The 24,162-nt window shown below is 45.6% G+C and overlaps 1 protein-coding gene across 1 annotated transcript in view; it reads left to right on the top strand.

Moving 5' to 3' along the window:
- Nucleotides 1–24,162, top strand: part of gpr142 (G protein-coupled receptor 142) — a 39,238-nt gene that overhangs the window by 5,639 nt on the left and 9,437 nt on the right. Inside the window, exon 3 of the mRNA XM_078226064.1 lies at nucleotides 23,416–23,576. Within this exon, the coding sequence (XP_078082190.1) occupies nucleotides 23,416–23,576 (161 nt within the window). The remainder of the gene's footprint in view (nucleotides 1–23,415; nucleotides 23,577–24,162) is intronic.

Genomic DNA, 24,162 nt, shown 5'->3' with positions numbered 1-24,162 from the left:
CCTGCTCCTTATGAAGTAATGTTAGACACAGCAAGTGCTTCAAGTAAGGAAGGGCTACCTGCCCATCAAAAGACATATCGCTGTGAAACTGGTCTTCGTTTTCCCTTCCTGAGGCAGAGTGTCCCAGTATTGAAGCCACCGGCCTCAATGACAGTGCCAGGAGGCAGCACCAGGGGGCAGTGCCTGGGTACTGCTCAGGCATGACTCTCTCTTCCCTGAGCAATGCACTCACTTGAACTCCTCCGGCGGGTCTGCCTGGCAGGTGCACGATGTAGGAGACTGGTCGTAATTCATGCCATCATGCCCTCATGCCAAAAATGAATGGATAATCTAACTGGGAGGGGTTGGGGGCAGTGGTGGGAGGGGGGGGGGGGGGTGGCGGTGATTATCAGATGCAAAGGTCTGATGATAACATGCAAATGTATTACAATGGGGTTCCTGATGTTGAACATTGGGAATCCCATTACGTCACTGGCAAGGGGCGGAGACAATTGCGTCAAGTCTTTACATCAGCATGAAACACGATTTGGACATCTCGCGGGATTTTCCACTCCCGTCGCCATTCACACCCAATGCAAATGGTCGGGCGGCACGGTGGCATGGTGGTTAGTACTGCTGCCTCTCAGCGCCAGGGACCCAGGTTCAATTCTGGCCTCGGGTCAATGTCTGTGTGGAGTTTGCACGTTCTCCCTGTATCTGCGTGGGTTTCCTCTGGGTGCTCCGGTTTCCTCCCACAGTTCAAAGGTGTGCAGGTGAAGTGGATTGGCTGTGCTAAATTGCCCCTTAGAGTCCCAAGATGGGTAGGTTAGATGGATTAGCGGGGTCAATACGTAGGGCTACGGGGATAGGGCCTGGGTGGGATGCTTTGTCAGAGAGTGGGGCGGCACGGTAGCACAGTGGTTAGTACTGCTGCTTCACAGCTCCAGGGACCTGGGTTCGATTCCTGGCTTGGGTCACTGTCTATGTGGAGTTTGCACATTCTTCTCGTGTCTGCGTGGGTTTCCTCCCACAGTCCAAAGATGTGCGGCTTAGGTTGATTGGCCATGCTAAAATTGTCCCTTAGTGCCCTGGGATGCGTAGATAGAGAGATTAGCGGACAAAAGGGATAAGGGGGTAGGGTCTGGGTGGGATTGTGGTCAGTGCAGACTCAATGGGCCAAATGGCCTCTTTCTGCACTGTAGGGTTTCTATAATTCTATGAGAGTGGGTGCGGACCTGATGGGACGAATGGCTTCCTTCTCCACTGTCGGGATTCGATGATTCTATGATTCTAAATTGTCGCCCAAGATCCCGGCCTTAGTTTCCATGTTTTGTTCAGTAAGAAAATTGATAAAATTGACAAATTACATAACTGGAATAAACAAAGCAAATGTATTAGCTGAATTAATATGTTGATTATGTTTACCAAACCTCCTGAGGAACATTCCGGTGAGGACATTCTGTGATCCCAATCTCCTAAAATCATCCACGTTTCTCATCATTCAAAACTTCAATCCTGTCACTAACCAGATATTCATCCAGATCCTTTCTAAAGGAGTTCTTCCGATCTCTGCCCAAAGACAGGACCGATCCATAGCACCACAACCTCCACCGAGGGTAGGGCAAGGAAGCCCAGGTCCCAGATCAACGCCAGCTGAAACAGGGATCGAACCCTTTGCTGTTGGTAACAATTTAATCCACACCAGCCAACCAAAGAGTCTGAGTTGCTGTGGTAACTGTGGTAGCATGTCCCCTTTAAGGGGCGACCCTCCGCTGATCCCATAGTCCACCCGGGGCCCATTGTATGAAAGCGCGCAAACCTCAGCCAATGAGAGGAAAGCGCGTGAGTCTGGGGAGCAAGCGCACCCTCAGTGCAAGCCCAGGAGTTAAGGAATAAATAATTGTATTGTAGTTGGTGGGTGAAACTACAGTGCAAAAGTCCGTTGACCTCAGGCGGGATTTTCCGGTCTTGGGACAAGTTTTTTTTAACTCATTCATGGGACATGGGTGTCGCTGGCTGGTCAGTATTTATTGCCCATCTCTAGTTGCCCTTGTAATGAGTGACTTGCTAGGCCACTTCTGAGGCAGTTGAGAGTCAACTACATTTCTGTGGCTCTGGAGTCACATGTAGGCCAGACCAGGTAAGGACGGCAGATTTCCTTCCTGAAGGACATTAGTGAACCAGATGGTTTTTTCCAACAATCGCCAATGGTTTCATGGTCATCAGTAGATTCCTAATTCCAGATTTTCTTTTACTGAATTCAAACTCCACCATCTGCCGTGGTGGGATACGAACCCGGGTCTCCAAAACATTAGCTGAGTTTCTGGATTAGTAGTCTGGCGATAAAATCACTAGGCCATTGCCTCCCCTGCGGCTGGAAAATCCCGCCTGCTGTGTCTCTATAATGTTTGACCTTGTTGTTATTTAGATAAAGTCACTCTATGATTATAGCAGCATCTTCATTGATACCTCACGCTATTATAGTTTGAGCTATGGATAGTAATAGTAGAGACTCCAGCGTTCTTTCGATCACATGGCTGACCAGCAACCTCTCCCACTCTTATTGGCCACCATTGGCATATGTTGGAAAGATTTACAAGTTTGTAGCTGCCTACCATAATATGATCATACCTTCCTTGGCCACGGAATACTGGTGTGGGACATGAAGTGGAGATGCCGGCGTTGGACTGGGGTGAACACAGTAAGAGTTTTAACAACACCAGGTTAAAGTCCAACAGGTTTATTTGGTAGCAAACACCATTAGCTTTCGGAGCGCTGCTCCTTCGTCAGATGGAGTGGAAATGTGCTCTCAAACAGGGCGCAGAGACACAAAAATCAAGTTACAGAATACTGATTAGAATGCGAATCCCTACAACCAGCCAGATCTTAAAGATACAGACAATGTGGGTGGAGGGAGCATTAAGCACAGGTTAAAGAGATGTGTATTGTCTCCAGACAGGACATCCTGCAAGTCCAGGAGGCAAGCTGTGGGGGTTACTGATAATGTGACATAAATCCAACATCCCGGTTTAGGCCGTCCTCATGTGTGCGGAACTTGGCTATCAGTTTCTGCTCAGCGACTCTGCACTGTCGTGTGTCGTGAAGGCCGCCTTGGAGAACGCTCACCTGAAGATCAGAGGCTGAATGCCCGTGACTGCTGAAGTGCTCCCCCAGGTTTTAAGTGCTCATAGTTTTCACTATTGATACTTTAAAGGGTCTGGAAGATTGACACTATTCCGTGCCTGTCGCAAAAGCATAATTTTTAAGAAAGTGGAAAGCTTTGGAGTTCATCTAATAGAGCGAAGAGAGGAGTGGAGTTCGAATCAGAATTCTTCACTTGTGATTTATTTTAAATGTTAGGTCTTGTTTTTTAGCCAAAAATACACTCAGTATTTTATTGTGTACGAAGGATCTGTGCTAAGGGGAGATGATGGCCTAGTGGTATTATTGCTAGACTATTAATCGAGAAACTCAGCTAATGTTCTGGGGACCCGGGTTCGAATCCCGCCATGCCAGATGGTGGAATTTGAATTCAATAAAAATAATCTGGAATTAAGAATATACTGATGACCATGGAACCGTTGTCGATTGTTGGAAAACCCCATCTGGTTCACTAATGTCCTTTAGGGAAGGCAACTGGTCATCCTTACCTGGTCTGGCCTACATGTGACTCTAGAGCCACGACAATGTGGTTGACTCTGAAATTGCCCAGCAAGCCGCTTAGCTGTATCACCACCACCTTCTCGAGGGCAGCTAGGGATGGGCAATAATGCTGGCCAGCCAAATTAATAAAAAAAGTCCTGAATAATCTAATCTCAAAGTAATGAAGAATATTGAGTGTGTTACACAGCCTCATGACTTCTTGTTCAAAATGTTGTAAGAGGCATTTCCATGGTGCATATTAAGAGTACACAATGTACACAGAACTCATTTTATCATGCAATGCAATATACTTCAGTGTATCATTTCAGACAGTGACAGAGTTGTTCTACTTTGTTGGAATTGTGTTAAAACTGCATTTGGTTTGCACAACCCTGGTATACCATTAGCAATGTGTCAGTCCATAAACTGTGGCCTTTAACTTCCAGCAGTAATCTCTCCAAACTTCATTCTCCCAACAATGTATATAAGGCATTATTACAGGGGCGATAATCCCAGAATACTTCAGGGACTAATAAACTCTGAGGTGCCCAAGATGGTGTCTTAAGTGTCAGTGCCAGTTTAACCCATGTTTACAACTGGACATCATCCTTGTAAAGGAGTTGAAGCAAGTATCAGGAATGGCCATTTCGAAACTAATTGATCTATCAATCAAAATTCATCAAAAAATCTAATTAGATTGTAAACATTTGAAACATTTTGCTTTTTGCAATTTGGAGGTGTAACAATTAGCTTTGTGCAGCAGTCTGTGAACAAACGAGCCATGGAATTCTCACAATGCAGAAGGAGGCCATTCGAGTCTACTCCCACTCTCTGATAGAGCTCACCCGGGCCCATCCCATCCCCGTAACCCCACATGTTTACCCTGTTAATCCCTCTAACCTATGCCTCTTTGGACACTAAGGGGGAATTCAGCATGGCCAATTCACCTAACCTGCACATCTTTGGAGTGTGGGAGGAAACCCATGCAGACACAGGGAGAATGTGCAGACTCCACACAGTCACCCAAGGCCGGAATCGAAGCTGGATCCCTGCTCTGTGAGACAGCAGTGCTAACCACTGTGCCACCCTACATGTTGAAAAGCCTATTGGGGAGAGCGGAGGGATACAAATAATGACAAAAGTGCATTCAATATTCTCAGGAAATATTCTTGTAACAGGAGTGAAACAAATCTTACTTTCTGACTAACTAAGATTTGAAAAGTTATTTAAATGCAATTAAAGGGCAAAAAGACAAAGGTACATCTTGCTGGAGCTGAATTTGCATAATTCAATAATCATTTTTAACAATAAAAATTACACAGTTATTTACAAATAATTTACAATGGAATGAACAAAGAAAGTAATTCAAATAGTTTAAACTGTTAGTGAAATCCAATAGTTTAGGGTAATAATTCTTATTATTTAATCATAGGTCTTGTTTACTTTTCTTTCAATAAAATGTACTGTTTAAAGTGTGTTCTCTCTTAGAAATCCTGGGATTGTGACGGACCCTGTGGACTGTCTGATGTTAACAACGTTAAATAAGAAAAATAAATCACAAAACCAAAACAAACACACACACATAAACACACACACGTGCTCACACACGCATAAACACACACACACACGAGCGCGCACACACATAAACACACATACACGTGCGCACACACACATAAACACACACATGCATGCACACACACATAAACACACACACACATGCATGCGCACACACACATAAACACACACACACACACGCGGGCGCACATACACATGCACACACACAAATGTACACTCACACTCACATTCACAAACACACACACTCACACACATACACACACTCACACACACACACACACACACACGCACACTCACACACACTCACACACGCACACTCACACACACTCACACACAAACACACATACATAAACACATACGCACACAAACACAAAAACACACACACAAACACACAAAAACACACACACACACACAAACACACTCACACTCACACACAAAAAAACACACACACACACAAACACACACACACAAAAACACACACACACAAAAACACACACACACACAAATAAACACACACACACACAAAAAAACACACACACACACACAAACACACACACACAAAAACACACACACACAAAAACACACACACAATCACGCACATACACAAACACATGCACACACACACACACATAACACAGACATACGCACACAGACACACACGCGCATGCACAAACATACACACACGCAGGCGCGCACACACACAGATGCACATGCACACACACACAGATGCACACGCACACACACACTTGCACACACACATGCATACATGCATGCCTACCCAAGCACACACGCATACACCCACACACACACACACATGCACAAACACATACAGTTAGTTTGCATCTGAATCAAAATAATAAATTAATAAAACTACAGATGATTAATATTGCCAGCACATTACTAATGGAAATCGAGAACGCTCGAGGAGTTTTGCAGCAGCCTCTGATTCTCACAAGGGCAGGTTTCTGAGTGACACTTTTCTATTTTCTCTTACCACTCAATGAGCCTATCGGCATTGCTTCTCCACACAGGTGATATTCTTTTCCATGTCAACTTGTTCCTCTTCTTGGGTCTCCTTCCCTTCGTCAGCTATTGGAATTCCTTTGGAAGGCACTCCAATCTCCTGTGGCTGTTCCAAAATCACACTAGACATTCACAGTCTGACCATCAAATGACATGAGGAAGTTTCTCTGGAGGTGTGAGGGTAAGATTTTGCACAACTCATAACACATTATTCATAAACTGTGGAAAAATTCTGACCACCAAATACCAGCGAAACAAAGAATTAAGAGGAAGAAGGTTGATATGTTAGCAATGATTTATGTAGTTATGTACAATTGCAGCAATATATAATTTACAATTTAATCTGAAATTGGTATGTTAGAAATAATATTATGATTTGATAAAATATATGATGCTGACCTGTATCAGTGAAGACAGAGCTTGAGGGATAGGATTCAGTTCCATACTGTCGCTGTTGTTGCTTCAGTGAAACTTTCTGATGTTGACCTCAGCAGTGCCATAGTTGTTCATGTTCATTTTACAATACTGTGATGGTTTGAGTCTTTGATCGGCACATCCATATCCCTGTGATCCTGCTGGAACCTGCTGGCATTTCCTGTAACTTTAAAAAATTCACTCCTGGGACATGGGCGTCGCTGGTTGGCTAGCATTTATTGCCCATCCTAGCTGCCCTTTGAGGGCAGTTAAAAGTCATAGAATCATAGAATGCCTACAATGCAGAAGGAGGCCATTCGGCCCATTGAGCCTGCACCGACAACAATCCCACCCAAGCCCTATCCCCATAACCCCATGTATTTACCCTGCTAATCCCCCTGATACCAAGTGGCAATTTAGCATGGCCAATCAACCTAACCCGCACATCTTTGGACTGTGGAAGGAAACCGGAGCACTTGGAAGAAACCCACGCAGACATGGGGAGAACATGCAGACTCCACACAGTCACCTGAGGCTAAATTGAACTCAGGTCCTTGGCGCTGTGAGGCAGCAGTGCTAACCACTGTGCCACCATGCCACCCATTGCTGTGGCTCTGGAGTCACATGTAGGCCAGACTAGGTAGGAACAGCAGATTTCTTTCCCTAAAAGACATTAAGTGAACCAGATAGTTTTTCCGACAATCGACAATGGCCATAAGTAGATTCTTAATTTAGGATTTAAAAAATTTAATTCAAATTCCACCATCTGCCGTGGTGGGATTCAAAGCCAGGTCCCCAGAGCATTAGCTGCGTTTCTGGATTAATAATCTAGTGACAATACCATTAGGCCATCGCTTCCCATCAAACTTCACCAGCTGATTAAGGCAAATGAAGACATAATTGGGATCTCTAATGGTTCTCCCAACCAACTTTAAAGTATCAGTGAATACCCTTGCTAACACTATTCACATTGCTTCAACTTCATTCCATGTTAGTTTAACACTAATGATGTCAGTTATATACTTCTGACTGCTTTGCAGGTTAGCAACTGACATGTTGGGCAGGATTTTCCGGGTCCTGGCGCTGTGAGGCAGCAGTGCTAACCACTGTGCCACCATGCCACCTCCTGGATGGCACAGTGGTTAGCACTGTTGCCTCACAGCACCAGGAACCCGGGTTCAATTCCAGCCTTGGGTCACTGTCTGTGTGGAGTTTGCATGCTCCCCCCATGTCTGCGTGAGTTTCCTCCGGGTGCTCCGGTTTCCTCCCACAGTCCAAAGACGTGCGGATTAGGTGTTTTGGAGGGCCAAAGGACCTGTTTCCTGTGCTGTACTGTTATTTGTTCTTTGTATTGGCCATGGTAAATTGACCCTAGTGCCAGGGGGATTAGCGGGGTAAATGCATGGGGTTGCGGGAATAGGGCCTGGGTGGGATTGTGGTCGGTGCAGACTCGATGGGCCGAGTGGCACTGTAAGGATTCTATGATTCTTGCCACCCTATATGAGCTACTACGAGGGACTGAAAGGCTTCCCCTTCTGTGTTAATCCAAAGGACCTCTCCACTAAGAGACAAAACAATTAATCCCAGTTTTGAAGAAGAGAGATCACGTGGGTTGTGAGTAGTGTACAAAAACACCAATAAATCACAACACTCAACATTTAAATATCAATGATGCCATGTGGATGAAAGCACGAACCAATTGTGCATAATTTAAATTGCTAATTTACAGAGGTTTTAAATAAGAGGTGTGTGTATATTTCTCATGCATTTGTTTTGTTTTTTGTGGTTTACGGGGCCAGGTTATAATTGTCACATAATGGCCAGCTCTGACAACCTTCCCTGATTTATGAAATTTCAGTTTGTTTCACATTTGCTGATCAGGGGCTAAGGCAACAATATCGCTCTGCTTGATTGACTTGTCCCTTGGTGACAGCATGCATTCATGCTGCAAATTGCATTCAGCCTCATTTGTCCTGTGGTGTGGACTCTCACCTTTTTAACGTTTAATTGCCTGCATCTTTGCACCCTTCCTTTCTCTTATCACCATCACAGGCTAGCGACAAAAGCAGCAAGAGAGGGAGTTGCTCTGTTGATCGAGCTCTCTCTGCCTCCCGCACCAATCCTGCTTCGCACCCAACCACTCAAGTCTCAGGTGCTGGCGACGTTTGCAGCCGCGATCGATCTGCTGCAGGGCAGAAACCTTCCGAAGGTTTTCACTTCTCCAAAATCCGGGGAGCCTTCAACTTTTCCTTCTGCCTCAGAGCTGCTTCTTAAAACCATTGCTGCAGCGAGACCGGTAGTTTGATGACAGAAAATGAGCCACAGAAACTTGACAAAGGATTGCGAGCGGGCAGCAGCAGAGGTAGGTGACTTCTGAGTCCTTTAAAGATAATTTTTTACCTGGAGTGTTTTATAGAGAGTGTGTATTTTTTATAGCGGAACTGGTGGAATAATAGAAGGAGGTCACTGGGGAAATGATGGGTCTGCGAACCACACCATCATCTCCTGATTAATGTTATAGCAAATGTGACTTCTCATTATAGTGAGATAGAAGTAGGAATGTGAAATGCCAAACATGTCTGCACACATTTCCCCCCCTCTCTTTTTTTTTCAGCTGTTTTGGGTGGAATGTTACATTTCTTAGAAAATTCTACGCATTATAATCAGAATTCAAGATTAGTGACTCGCTCCCAACTTGCTGGTGTGTTTGTGTGTGATGCAGGTAGAGAGCAGCTCATATAACATCACAGATAAATTCAATACTTCCCAACAGATTTTATAATAGTATAAGGTTACAATTGGAGGGCGGTGACAACTCAAACAAAGAGGAGCAAAGCATTGCCATCAAGCCTCTGAAGATAGATTAAGTATTATTTTGCACAGTACAGACTGAGCTCAATGACTCTTGTGTGCACTCTGCATACACTTTGTTAGGCTTGCAGTTTACTCTTAGCGGGCTGTGTCAAACCCTCTCTCCCTGTGCTGTGCCCACCTTTCGCCTTACTGTGCTCTTCATACTTCTCTCAAAGTCTGTTGTGCCTAGGTCCCTCTCAACATGTTAGCCAGAATTTTGCCACCTCGCCCGCCCCAGAATCGGGCGAGGCTCGCAGAACGGCATTCTCCGTTGGCCTCGAGCGGGATCTTGCGAGTCTGGGGCGGGCGAGGCGGTAAAATTCCGGTCATTGTGTCCATATTTCCTCCTTACCTCGTTGTTTTTCAACTTTTCACTCACCAAGCCGGGTATCCCACAGTATTGATCTGTATTTCTTCCTGATCAGCGCATGTTTACACTTCCTTCACATCATACTGTTTCACCTAACTGTGCTCTGTTCTCTCAGCACAGCAGCTTTCTGCTCCCGTCCCACTATAATGAGTTTTAAAGTTTAGTTATTTATTATTGTCACAGTAGGCTTACATTAACACTGCAATGAAGTTGCTGTGATAATCCCCCAGTCGCCACACTCTAGCACCTGTACACTGAGGGAGAGTTCAGCATGGCTAATCCACCTAATCTGCACATCTTTCGGACTGTGGGAGGAAACCGGAGCACCCGGAGGAAACCCACGCAGACACAAAGAGAAAGTGCAGACTCCACACAGACAGTGACCCAAGCCGGGAATCGAACCCGGGTCCCTGGCGCTCTGAGATAGTAGTGCCAACCACTGTGCCACCATGCTGCAATACTATTTCCATTTTGTTACAAAGAAAAGAACTGAGAAAATTTTCTCCTCACTGTCTAACACTAATGTCTCACTGATGTTGCACTCACTGCATTAAGCCGATGATCCATCTCCTGTTTTCACCAAGCCTCCCAATGATAGGGGAGGCAGTGGCGCAATGGACTGGTAAGTCAGAGACCCAGGGTAATGCTCTGGGATCTGTATTTGAATCCCACCATGGCAGAAGTCGGAATTTGAATTCAATAAAAATCTGGAATCAAAAGTCCAATGATGACCATGAAACCATTGCCAATTGTTGTAAAAATCCATCTGGTTCACTGGGAAGGAAATCTGCCGTCCTTACCTGGCCCGGCCTACATGTGACTCCAGAGCCACAGCAATGTGGTTGACTCTTAAATTACTTCAGGGATGGGCAATAAATGCTGGCCCAGCCAGACCCACATCCCATGAATTAATTTTTTAAGAAGTTCCATTTGAATGAAGATTTAGCTGTTTGTTTCTACAAATCGCAGTATTATTAAATTACATTCTAAAAGAATGTATGCAACTCCTAGAGCTCTTTTGACAGCACCTTCCAAACGCAGGACCTCTATCACCTAGAAGGACAAGGAACAGTCGCACCTGAAAGTTCCCCTCCAAGCTACACAGCATCTTGACTTGGAACTATATCCCCATCTTTCACTGTCGCTGAGTCATAATGCTGGAACTCCCTGCCTAAAAGCATTGTGGGTGTACCTACGCCACATGGACTGCAATGGTTCAAGAATTAGGCTTACCACCATCTCCTCAAGGGCAATTAGGGGTTGGTCAATAGACTTTGGACTAGCCAACAACAGCCACATCCTGTGAAAGAATCAGAAAAGAAGCTCAATTGTTTGCCTGTTATATTGGAGGAATTCAGAATCTTAACTCAGGGTGGAAATTGGGTGGTGTGGGGTGGGGGTTGGGGTGGAAATGAACAGCGAACCACCTTCCTTCCTATTGGCGTGTAATGTCTGAGAGACTTAACTCTGGACCGTTATCAACACTGACTGCTGGCTGAAGTGGTAGGAATGATATAATCACCAAAAGTGTGAGGTGATACACTTTGGATGGAGTAATTTGACAAGAAAGTACTCAATGAATGGTAGCAGACTCGGAAGTTCTGTGGAACAAAGGGACCTTGGCGTGTTTGTCCACAGATCTCTGAAAACGGAAGGGCATGTTAGTAGGGTGATGCAATAGACATATGGGATATTTGCCTTTATCAATCGAGGCATAGGTTACAAAAGCAGGGACGTCATGTTGGAGTTGTATAGAACTTTGGTGAGGTTACAGCTAGAGTACTGTGTGCAGTTCTGGCCACCACGTTATCAGAAGAATATGATTGCACGAGAAGGGGTGCAGAGGAGATTCACCAGGATGCTGCCTGGGGTGGAAAATTTTAAGTTATGAAGAGAGGTTGCGTAGGCTTGAGTTGTTTTCGTTGGAGCAGAGAAAACTGAGGGGCGACCTGATTGAGCTGCACAAGATTATGAGAGCATGGACAGCGTGGATAAGAAGCAGCTGTTCCCCTTAGCTGAAGGGTCAGTCACGAGGGGACACAGGTTCAAGCTGAGGGGCAGAAGGTTTAGGGGGGATGTGAGGAAAAGCTTTTTTACCCAGAGGGTGGTGACGGTCTGGAACCTGCTGCCTGGGAGGGTGATATAGGCAAGTTCCCTCACATCCTTTAAAAAGTATCTGGATGAGCACTTGGCACATCGAACGTTCAGGGCTATGGGCCAAGTGCTGGCAGATGGGATTAGGTGGGAGTTCAGGGGTTGCTAATGTGTCGGTATGGACTCGATGGGCTGAAGGGCCTCTTCTGCACTGTATGATTCTATGAAAATCTGTTAGGGTGGGGGCAGAGAAAGGGGTGGGGCTTCCACTAACAATCCATGGTAATGTTCCTTGACAAATGCTGTCAACATTTGGGGGGCGGGGGAGGGTTTGCAGAATCTATGATCGTGGAGCAGAGAAGAGTCAGGGAAAGCCCAAGGCGAAGGAAGCCCAAGTTACCCTTGTCGGCCAAACAGGACAATTTCTACTCCACTTGACCACAAGAAACATTAACAAAAAAAACAAGCTTTTACACCTGACGTACTGAGTGACTAGCACTGCTGCCTCACAGCGCCAGGGACCCGGGTTCAATTCCTGGTTTGGGTCACTGTCTGTGTGGAGTCTGCATGTTCTCCCCGTGTCTGCGTGGGCTTCCTCCGGGCGCTCCCGTTTCATCCCACAGTCTGAACAATGTGCTGGTTAGGAGCATTGGCCATACTGAATTCTCCCTCAGTGTATCTGAACGGCGCCGGAGTGTGGCGACTAGGGGATTTTCACAGTAATTTCATTGCAGTGTTAATGTAAGCCTACTTGTGACACTGATAAATAAGCTTAAACTGAATAAAAGGAAAATATTCCGCATTCAAAATTCATCCTGTATCTCTCTCCCTCTCTGATCAGGAAGTTTAAATGTCATCACAGCACTGATGATATCAGCTAGATAAATGGAATTGAGACACAGGTCAGCCATAATCTAATTCTGTGGCTCAACACGCTTGAGGGGCTGAATGGCCTACACCTATTGCTAATGTCTTAATATCTTAATATCGTTTGGGTGGCACGGTGGCACAGTGGTTAGTGCTGCTGCCTCACAGTGCCAGGGACCCAGGTTTGATTCCTGGCTTGGGTCACTGTCTGTGTGGAGTTTGCACATTCTCCTCGTGTCTGCATGGGTTTCCTCCGGGTGCTCTGGTTTCCTCCCACAGATGTGGAGATCGGCCTCTGATCTTCAGGTAAATGTCCTCCAAGGCGGCCTTCACGACACACAACAACGCAGAATCACTGAGCAGAGACTGATAACCAAGTTCCACACACATGAGGACGGCCTCAACCGGGATCTTGGGTTCATGTCACACTATCTGTAACCCCCACGACTTGCCTGGGCTTGCAAAATCTTACTAACTGTCTTGGCTGGAGACAATAAACATCTCTTTAAGCTGTGCTTAACGCTCTCTCCACTCACATTGTCTGTACCTTTAAGACTTGATTACCTGTAAAGACTCGCATTCCAAACATTATTTTGTAAATTGAGTTTGTGTCTTTATATGCCCTGTTTGTTAACAGAACTCCCACTCACCTGATGAAGGGGCAGCGCTCCGAAAGCTAGAGGCTTTTGCTACCAAATAAACCTGTTGGTCTTTAACCTGGTGTTTTGAGACTTCTTACTGTGTTCCTCCCACAGTCCAAAGATGTGCAGGTTACGTTGATTGGCCATGCTAAACTGTCCCTTCGTGTCAGGGGGACTAGCAGGGTAAACGCATGGGGTTATGGGGATAGGGCCTGGGTAGGATTATGGTCGGTGCAGACTTGATGGGCTGAATGGCCTCCTTCTGCACTGTAGGATTCTATAATCTCCCTCTAGTCCTATATCCTGAATTGTTAGTAATGGTGGAGAGATGAGAATGTTGCCCAGCGCTCAGTGGGAATGATGCAGAGGGTTGGGGGAACATTTTTGCTGGCATTTTATGCCAAGTGATTGGGGGAGGAAATTACATTCTGCTCATTCCAAGCAGCACCTGTTGATATGCCTCTGAGTTCCATTCCTGTAGGGCGGAGGGAATTCATTTTCAGAGCAATTGTCTTGGCTTTCTGAAAGGCAGCTGGAACATTTCATGGCCCACGCTGAAATGGGCTACTTACAGGGATTTATATTTTGTTGAACGGCTGCTTCGGGGTAGCTCTGTGTAGGAATAACTCAGACGATTCCCTTCACAGGGCCGGTGTCTGTGGTTTGGAGCGTTTGCTAACAGCAGCTGACCCGTGATCTGCACCGCTCACTCGCTCTGCATTTTATATCATGCAATAAAAGGTTATGACTATTACAAGAGGAAAATTTCTCCCGTGCGAATGTTTGTAAAGAACATGTGGTTTCCAATGTTGCAGCACGCAGAGGAACTTCTTACTGGTATACTTTAAAATGTCAGCGTTTCAGAAATGCCTATGGAAGGATTCATTTCAAAGCACTTTGTGATGTATCATCAGCTTGGGGGCGATCTTACCATCCCACCCCACCGGCTTATGGGCGTGGCGATCCGGTAAGATTGCGAGAGAGCTGAGAAATTGCGTCCAATTTCTTGCCTCTCGTGATCTTACCGGCACCGGATATCCGGCGAGATCAGCCTCGCACCCAAAAAGGGCATAAAGCTGATCTCAATATTTAAGTGCTATTTTAAAGGCCAGGATTTTCCAGACCTGCTAGTGGCAGTCACTGTCACAGTCAGGACAGGAGAGTGGCCCCGTGGCCGTTCTACAAATTTTCCACTCCCGTCTGTGACAATTCACACCATTGGTGGGACAGGAAATTCTCGCCCCAAGACTGGGGGCCAATTGCAGTGGGAGGTTTGGTTATATCCAGGATTGCTTCCCACAGTTCCTATAGAATGCTGATCAATTTGTGTCGAGGAATGGTTTCCCTGCATCAGTGACTATGCTTATCAAGAGAGCTGTTTTTTAATTAATCTCAGAAATGATCATAGAATCATAGAATTCCTACAGAGCAGAAGGAGGCCATTCGGCCCATCGACTCTACACCGACCACAATGCCACCCTGGCCCTATTCCCGTAACCCCACATATTTACACTGCTAATCCTCGGGGCAATTTAGCATGGCCAATCAACCTAACCTGCACATTTTTGAAGTGTGGGAGGAAACCAGAGCACCCAGAGGAAACCCACGCAGACACGGGGAGAATGTGCAGACAGTGACCCGAGGCCGGAATTGAACCTGGGTCCCTGGTGCTGTGAGGCAGCAGTGCTAACCACTGTGCCACCGTGCCGCCCCTGTGTAGGGCAAGACCAGCATTTCAATCCCAAAGAGTCCCTGGATTTTGTGTAAAATCACATTTCTCATTTGTTTATGAACATAGTAACAAATATTTTGCCACTAAACCTCAAAGTCCCCTCGCCCCTCGAAACACCACCACTCCCAGTCTCCCTGTCTCCATCTTTCCTCATCCTTATCATCCACTTTCCACTCCCCTCTCGCTTTCATTTCCAATCATTCCCCTTTCCTTCATTCCCATTTACAACACCACCCCCCCCCCCCACTCCCCCACCCCACTTTAGACCATACTACCTGAGTTTGGCTTTTGTAAACTGTCGATGGTGGGGAGCCCTGTTTCTGTGACAACGCCCACCTCCCAGCAGCGGGGATCATCTCAATTAGCAACAGGAGCCTTTCATAGAAACAGCCCTGAAGGGAACAGAAGGTGCTGATTTTTGTTAGCACACACTGATGTGCGGGTCCAAAAATGCTGATGGTTGGCAAGTATGAGTGCATTAGTGTGTTTGTACATTTGTACTCAGTGACCAGTGTTTGCAGTAACTTGTGGGTTAAGAAAACCGAAAAATAATAACATGGGGCCCAATTTTAACTCATTTTAAGTGAATAGGCTTTGAATGATTTAGCATGGCCAGTCATGGTGTCTGGATAAGAACATAGTTTTTTAATAAACATTTTGGTTAAGTTTGGATAAACAGAAGCCACTTACAAATCTCACTTTTTTTGAACTACTGCAGCAGGAAAGCCAAAGAATCAATCATAGATTCCTTACAGTACAGAAGCAGGCCATTCAGCCCATCGAGTCTGCACTAACAACAGTTCCACCCAGGGCCTATTCCCATAACCCCACATATTTACCCTGCTAACCACCTGACACCAGGCTCAATTTAGCATGGCCAATCAACCTAACTTGCACATCTTTAGACTGTGGGAGGAAACCGGAGCACTCGGAGAAAACCCACACAGACACGGGGAGAATGTGCAAACTCCGTAAAGACAGTCACCCGAGGCTGGAATTGAACCCGGGTCCCTGGCACTGTGAGACAGCAGCGCTAACCACTGTGCCACCGTGTCGCACCTTAAGGTAAAGTTGCCATAGTGCCAGGTGACCATCAGCTGCTCTCCCCTTTGTGGGAGAGAGCTGACTGGTGGTGATTTAGCCTGAGGGACACCACATCTCAGGTGAGGGGCAAAGTTGAGAAAGTGGGGCCTTCATGAATAACCTGAGCCGGTGCGGGAATTGAACCTGTGCTGTTGGTGTCGCTCTGCATCACTAACCAGCCGTCCAGCCAACTCAGCTGAAGCTGCTCTACAACTTTTCCTACAACCTTTGGGAGACAGTGGGCAGAATTTTATGGCCTCACTTATCCCGAAACTGTAAAATCCCACCTGAGGTCAACGCACCTTTCCACAGTCCACCCCTCGCTCGCTTCGATTCCCATGTTGGGCAGGATGGTAAAATTCCGGCCAGTTAGTCAAGGGCAAGGATGGCTTCTCTTTGATCATTGGATGTGGGTGTCACTGGCAAGGCCAGCATTTGTTACCGATCCCTAATTGCCCTTGTTAGGCTTGCTAGGCTATTTCAGAGGGCAGTTAAGAGTTAACCCATTGCTGTGGATCTGGAGTCAGATGTAGGCCAGACCAGATTAGGATGTCAGATTTCCTTCCCTAAAGGGCATTAGTCCAGATGATAGTTGTCATGGTTACCATTACTGAGATTAGTTTAATATTCCAGATTTATTAATTACACTTTAATTCCATCAGCTTCTGTGGTGAGCCCGTTACTAATCCAGTGACCTTACCACTGCATCACCATATCCCCCTGTACCCTCCACTGTAAAAAAATGCCAGGGTGTTTGAACAAAGAATAAAGAACAAAGAAAATCACAGCACAGGAATAGGCCCTTCGGCCCTCTAAACCTGCACCAACCATGCTGCCCAACTGAACTAAACCCCCTACCCTTCTGGGGACCATATCCCTCTATTCCCATCCTATTCATGTATTTGTCAAGACACCCCTTAAAAGTCACGATCGTATCCGCCTCCACTACCTCCCCCGGCAGCGAGTTCTAGGCACCCACCACCCTCTGTGTAAAAAACTTGCCTCGTACATCTCCTTTAAACTTGCTCCTCGCACCTTAAACCTATGCCCCCTAGTAATTGGCTCTTCCACCCTGGGAAAAAGCTTCTGACTATCCACTCTGCCCATGCACCTCATAATCTTGTAAACTTCTATCAGGTAGCCCCATAACCTCCGTCGTTCCAATTAGAACAAACCAAGTTTCTCCAACCTCTCCCCATAGCTAATGCCCTCCAAACCAGGCAACAATCTGGTAAATCTTTTCTGTACACTCTCCAAAGCCTCCACATCCTTGGCGACCAGAATTGAACACTATATTCCAAGTGCGGCCTAACTTAGGTTCTATAAAGCTGCAACATGACTTGCCAGTTTTTAAACTCAATGCCCCAGCCAATGAAAGCAAGCATGCTGTTTGCCTTCTTGACTACCTTCTCCACCTGTGCTGCCACTTGGATTACATATTGTAAAAATGAATGTGAGGCAATGATAAAATCCCATGTACAATAACATAGGAGGCTGCAAAGGGACATAGATAGGTTGAGTGAGTGGGTCAAGATCTGGCAAATGGGTTACAATATGGGAAAATGTGAAATTGTCCATTTTGGCAGGGAGAATAAAAGAGAAGCTTATAATCTAAATGGTGAGAGATTGCAGAGCTCTGAGATGCAGAGGGATCTGGGTGTCCTAATGCATGAATCACAAAAGGCTGATATGAAGGTCCAGCATATGGTATGGGGAATTGAATACAAAAGTAGGGAGGTTATGCTTCAGTTATACAGTGCATTGGGGAGACCATACCTGGAGTACTGCGTATAATACTGGTCGCCTTATTTAAGGAAGAATGTACATATGTTGGAAGCAGTTCAGAGAACACTTATTCGACTAATATAGAACATAGAACAGTACAACACAGAACAGGCCCTTCGGCCCACGATGTTGTGCCGAGCTTTATCTGAAACCAAGATCAAGCTATCACACTCCCTATCATCCTGGTGTGCTCCATGTGCCTATCCAATAACCGCTTAAATCTTCCTAAAGTGTCTGACTCCACTATCACTGCAGGCAGTCCATTCCACACCCCAACCACTCTCTGCGTAAAGAACCTACCTCTGATATCCTTCCTATATCTCCCACCATGAACCCTATTGTTATGCCCCCTTGTAATAGCTCCATCCACCCGAGGAAATAGTCTTTGAACGTTCACTCTATCTATCCCCTTCATCATTTTATAAACATCTATTAAGTCTCCCCTCAGCCTCCTCCGCTCCAGAGAGAACTGCCCTAGCTCCCTCAACCTTTCCTCATAAGACCTACCCTCCAAACCAGGCAGCATCCTGGTAAATCTCCTCTGCACTCTTTCCAGCGCTTCCACGTCCTTCTTATAGTGAGGTGACCAGAACTGCACACAATATTCCAAATGTGGTCTCACCAAGGTCCTGTACAGTTGCAGCATAACCCCACGGCTCTTAAACTCCAACCCCCTGTTAATAAAAGCTAACACACTATAGGCCTTCTTCACAGCTCTATCCACTTGAGTGGCAACCTTTAGAGATCTGTGGATATGGACTCTGTTCCTCCACAGTCTTCAGAACCCTACCTTTGACCCTGTAATCCACATTTAAATTAGTCCTACCAAAATGAATCACCTCACATTTATCAGGGTTAAACTCCATTTGCCATTTTGGAATGGGTGGGTTGTCTTGTGAGGAAAGGTTAGACAGGCTAGGCTTGTATCCGCTGGAGTTTATAAGAGTAAGAAGCAACTTGATTGAAACATATAAGATCCTGAGTGGTCTTGACAGAGTGGATGTGGAAAGACTGGTTCCTGTTGTGGAAGAATCTAGGGGTCATTATTTTAAAATAAGGAATCCCGCATTTGAGACAAAAGTTGAGGAGAATTCTCTCTGAGAGTTGTGAGTCTTCCTCAAAAGACAGTGGAAGCAGAGACTTTGAATGTTTTTGAAGCAGGGATAGATAGATTCCTGATAAGCAAAGGGGTGAAGGTTTATCAGGGTATGTGGGAATGTGGGGTTGAGGTTACAATCGGATCAGCCATTATCTTATTGAACAGCAGAGCAGGCTTGAAGGGCCGAGTGGCCTATTCCTGCCCCTCATTTGTATGTTTGTATTTGCCAATCACTGTCTGGGGAAATTTCAAGTGTATTAATCATTCTTCACAATTCATCTTTCGTGTTATCCTAATTGTGGAGGAGACGCACTATTTCATTGAAACCTTGACTTCTAAATACTGACAGTCACTTCTTGTTCCTTAAATGAGGATCTTTGTCCAAAATGACTTTTTCTTGTCATAGAGGTTTCACTGGTACAAACGCTCATTCACTCTCTCCAAGGTTTACCACCGGGATTTATAGCTTTCATTTACTACTGTTACATAGAAACTAGAAGCAGGAGGAGGCCATTCAGCCCTTCGAGCCTGCTCTGTCATTCATTTTGATCATGACTGATCATCGAATTCAATATCCTGATCCCCCCCCCCCTGTCCCCACCATATCCCTTGATCCCTTCAGCCCCAAGAGCTATATCTAATTTCTTCTTGATATCAGACAATGTTTTGGATTCAACTGCTTTTTGTGGTGGTGAATTCCACACATTCAGCACCCTCTGGGTGAAGTATTTTTTCCTCACCTGTTGCTGAGGTTTTTGCACCAAATTTACTGCAATTACAAACTAAGAACACTTCCTCATAGCGCCAGGGACCCAGGTTCAATTCCGGCCTCAGGTCACTGTCTGTGTGGAGTTTGCACATTCTCCCCGTCTCTGCATGGGTTTCCTCCAGATGCTCCGGTTTCCTCCCACAGTCATAAAATGTGCAGGTTAGGTGGATTAGCCACGCTAAATTGTCCTTTAGCATCCTGATATATGTTGGGGGATTAGTGGAGTAAATATCTGAGGTTAAGAAGGGGAGAGGACCTGAATAAGATGCTCAGTCAGAGAGTTGGTGCAGACTTGAGGGCCGAATGACCTCCTTCTGCGCTGTAGAGATTCTATGATGTGGAGATGCCGACGTTGGACTGGGGTAAGCGCAATAAGAAGTCTCACAACACCAGGTTAAAGTCCAACAGGCTTATTTGGCAGCACAAGCTTTCAGAGCACTGCTCCTGCATCAGGTGAGTGGGAGTTGTGTTCACAAACAGGGCATATATAGACACAAACTCAATTTACAAGATAATGGTTGGAATGCGAGTCTTTACAGGTAATCAAGTCTTAAAGGTACAGACAATGTGAGTGGAGAGAGGGTTAAGCACAGGTTAAAGAGATGTGTATTGTCTCCAGCCGGGACAGTTAGTGAGATTTTGCAAGCCCAGGCAAGTCGTAGGGGTTACAGATAGTGTGACATGAGCCCAAGATCCCGATTGAGGCCGTCCTCATGTGTGTGGAACTTGGCTATCAGTTTCTGCTCAGCGATCCTGCGTTGTCGTGTGTCGTGAAGGCCGCCTTGGGGAACGCTTACCCGAAGATCAGAGGCTGAATGCCTCTCTCCACTCACATTGTCTGTACCTTTAAGACTTGATTACCTGTAAAGACTCGCATTCCAACCATTATCTTGTAAATTGAGTTTGTGTCTATATATGCCCTGTTTGTGAACTCAACTCCCACTCACCTAATGAAGGGGCAGTGCTCCAAAAGCTTGTGCTGCCAAATAAACCTGTTGGACTTTAACCTGGTGTTGTGAGACTACTTACTGGGATTCTATGAGCCATATTTCTCACTGCCTGGTTGAAGAGCTAATTCTCATTGACTGATATTAATATATACATGCTACAATCTCTGAGAAGTCATAGAGGTCATAGAGGTTTACAGCATGAAAACAGACCCTTTGGCCCAACTCGTCCATGCCACCCTTTTTTATTAACCACTAAGCTAATCCCATATCCATCTATACCCATTTTACCCAACCGGGATCTTGGGTTCATGTCACACTATCTGTAACCCCACGACTTGCCTGGGCTTGCAAAATCTCGCTAACTGTCCTGGCTGGAGACAATACGCATTTCTTAACTTGTGCTTGGCCCTCTCTCCACTCACATTGTCTGTACCTTTCAGACTTAATTATACCCGCCTCTATGACTACCTCTAGCAGCCCGTTCCAGGCACTCACCACCCTCTGTGTGAAAAATTTTCCCTTCTGGACTCTTTTATATCTCTCCCCTCTCATCTTAAACTTAAGCCCTCTAATTTTAGATTCCCCTACCTCTGGGAAAAGATGTTGACTATCTAGCTGACCTATGCTCCTCATTATTTTATAGACCTCTATAAGATCACCCCTAAGTGTCCTGAGCTCCAGTGAAAAAAGTCCTCGTCTATCGAGCCTCTCCTTATAACTCAAACCATCAAGTCCCGGTAGCATCTGCTATGTTGCTGTGCAGCTGCTCTGACTCACCGAAGGAGTGCCTTATGGATTTAAAACATATCAAATCTTACCTTTGTGGTTGAGTTTGGTTAATTGATAATATTGAGCAATTTGATTAAGATAAATCTGCTCAAAGTAAATTATTGCTTGAAGTATGTGTGGAATTTAATTGAGCACATTTGGAACGATACATACATAGACTAATCACCAGTGCAAGCCTATAGAGCTTTAGCCATTCAAATGGCGCCATTGAACAATGTAAGCAAATAACACAGTGCTCACTTCGTGAAGTGTAATACTATCTTCCTGCCTTCTACATTTTCAGAAATGCCTCTGCCCTGGATTAGGTAACAAAGCTTCCCCCAGAATGAAGAACTTTCTTGTTAAGTGCCAACTAATTGCAGCGGGCATATCAGCAACTGCTCCAAAGAAGAGTCGTAGAGACTCGAAACATTAACTTTGTTTCTCTCTCCACAGATGCTGCCTGACCTGCTGAGTTTTTCCAGCATTCTCTGTTTGTATAACAACTTGTATTTATATAGCACCTTTGTCATCCAAAAACATCATAAGGTGCTTCACAGAAGTGTTTAGAGAGCAAAATATTTGAGTTATTTTGAATTATTTTGATTTGATTATTGTCGCATGTATTGGGATACAATGAAAGATATTGTTTCTTGCGCACTATACAGACAAAGCATACCGTTCATAGAGGACATAGGGGAGAAGGAAAGGAGAGGGTGCAGAATGTAGTGTTACAGTCATAGTTAGGGTGTAGAGAAAGATCAACTTAATATATGGTAGGTCCATTCAAAAGTCTGGTGGCAGCAAGGAAGAAGTTCTTGTGTCGGTTGGTTCGTGATATCAGACTATTGTATGTTTTTCTCAATGGAAGAATGTGGAAGAAAGTATGTCCGGGATGTGTGGGGTCCTTGGTTATGCTGGCTGCTTTTCCGAGGCAGCGGGAAGTATAGATGGAGTTGATGGATGGGAGGCTGGTGTGCGTGATGAACTGGGCTACGTACACAACGCTTTGTAGTTTCTTGTGGTCTTGGTCGGAGCAAGAGCTATACCAAGCTGTGATACAAACAGAAAGGATGCTTTCTATGATTCTAATATTTGACACCAAGCTGCATAAAAAGGTACTCGGGAAAATATTTAAAAGTTTGGTCAAGGAGGTGGCTTTTAAGAAGTGTCTGGTAGGAGGAAAGAGAGTGGTAGAGAGGTTCAGAGAGGGAATTCCAGGAGGGGTGAGGCCATGAAGGGATCGGATATCAATGTGTTTCTTTAACAGGCCCCAGTGAAGGTTGGCAAGGGCAGGAGTGATGGGTGAATGGCAGTTGGTGCAAGTTAGTACAGGGACAACAGTTTTGGATGGTTCCAGGTTTATGGATTGCAACAGTCATTCAGGTGCACTATCAGTCTCCTTCAGTCTGACAGTCTCTGTGACATGGTGGCACAGTGGTTGTACTGCTGCCCCACAACACCAGGGATCTGGGTTCAATTCCCAGCTTGGGACTGTTTGTGTGGAGTTTGCACATTCTCCCCATACCTGTGTGGGTTTCCGTTGGGTGCTCCGGTTGATTGGCCATGTTAAATGGTCCCTTAGTGTCAGGGGAGTTAGCAGAGTAAACGCATGGGGTTACAGGGATAGGGCCTGGGTGGGATTGTTGCTGGTGCAGGCTCGATGGGCTGAATGGCCTCCTTCTGTAATGTAAGGATTTTACGCATGTTAAAATTTCATTTTCACATGTCTCGAACAGAAAGATATTACCAGATATTCTTTATTTTTCAGGTATTCTAATGCACTTCCTGGCAACATGATTGAGGTGCACAATAGCTCATTCCCAGATCCCTGGCAGGAATTGGGAGGATCAGGTTCTGAGAGGTCACCATGTGTTCTGGGAGTCATTCCAATTATTTACTACAGTGTCCTGCTCTGCCTGGGTTTACCTGGTGAGTGCAAGAATCATCCTTTCACATCAAACTGGTCAATGCCATTACTCTGGCACTAAAGAAATTCAATCTTATTCATACCAGCTTGCACAAGTTAATACAATTTAGCAACGTCATTTTCTCCATCACAAAGAGAGAATATAATTAGCTCAGTAACAAGAGCTTGCAGTTATCGTTACGATCCAAGTTGATCAGCATGGTGGCACAGTGGTTAGCACTGCTGCCTCACAGCGTCACGGACCCAGGTTCAATTCCGGCCTTGAGTCACTGTCTGTGTGGAGTCTGCATTTTCTCCCCGTGCCTGCGTGGGTTTCCTCCGGGTGCTCCGGTTTCCTCCCACAGTCCAAAGATGTGCTGATTAGGTGCATTGGCTGTGCTAAATTGACCCTTGGTGTCGGGGGGATTAAGCAGGGTAAATACGTGGGGCTAGGGGGATAAGGCCTCAGCGGGATTGTTGTCAGTGCAGGCTTGATGGGCCGAATGGCGTCCGTCTGCACTGCAGGGATTCGATATTCTATGTTCTATTCTATGCGATGATGTTATAACTGGATGGGAAGATTTCAGAATGGAACCCTGGCTGAAAAGA

This window comes from Mustelus asterias, chromosome 12 (assembly GCF_964213995.1).
Source record: "Mustelus asterias chromosome 12, sMusAst1.hap1.1, whole genome shotgun sequence".
Lineage (NCBI taxonomy): Eukaryota > Metazoa > Chordata > Chondrichthyes > Carcharhiniformes > Triakidae > Mustelus > Mustelus asterias.
Note: the sequence above shows the minus strand (reverse complement) of the source record. Positions and strands in the feature narration are given on the sequence as shown.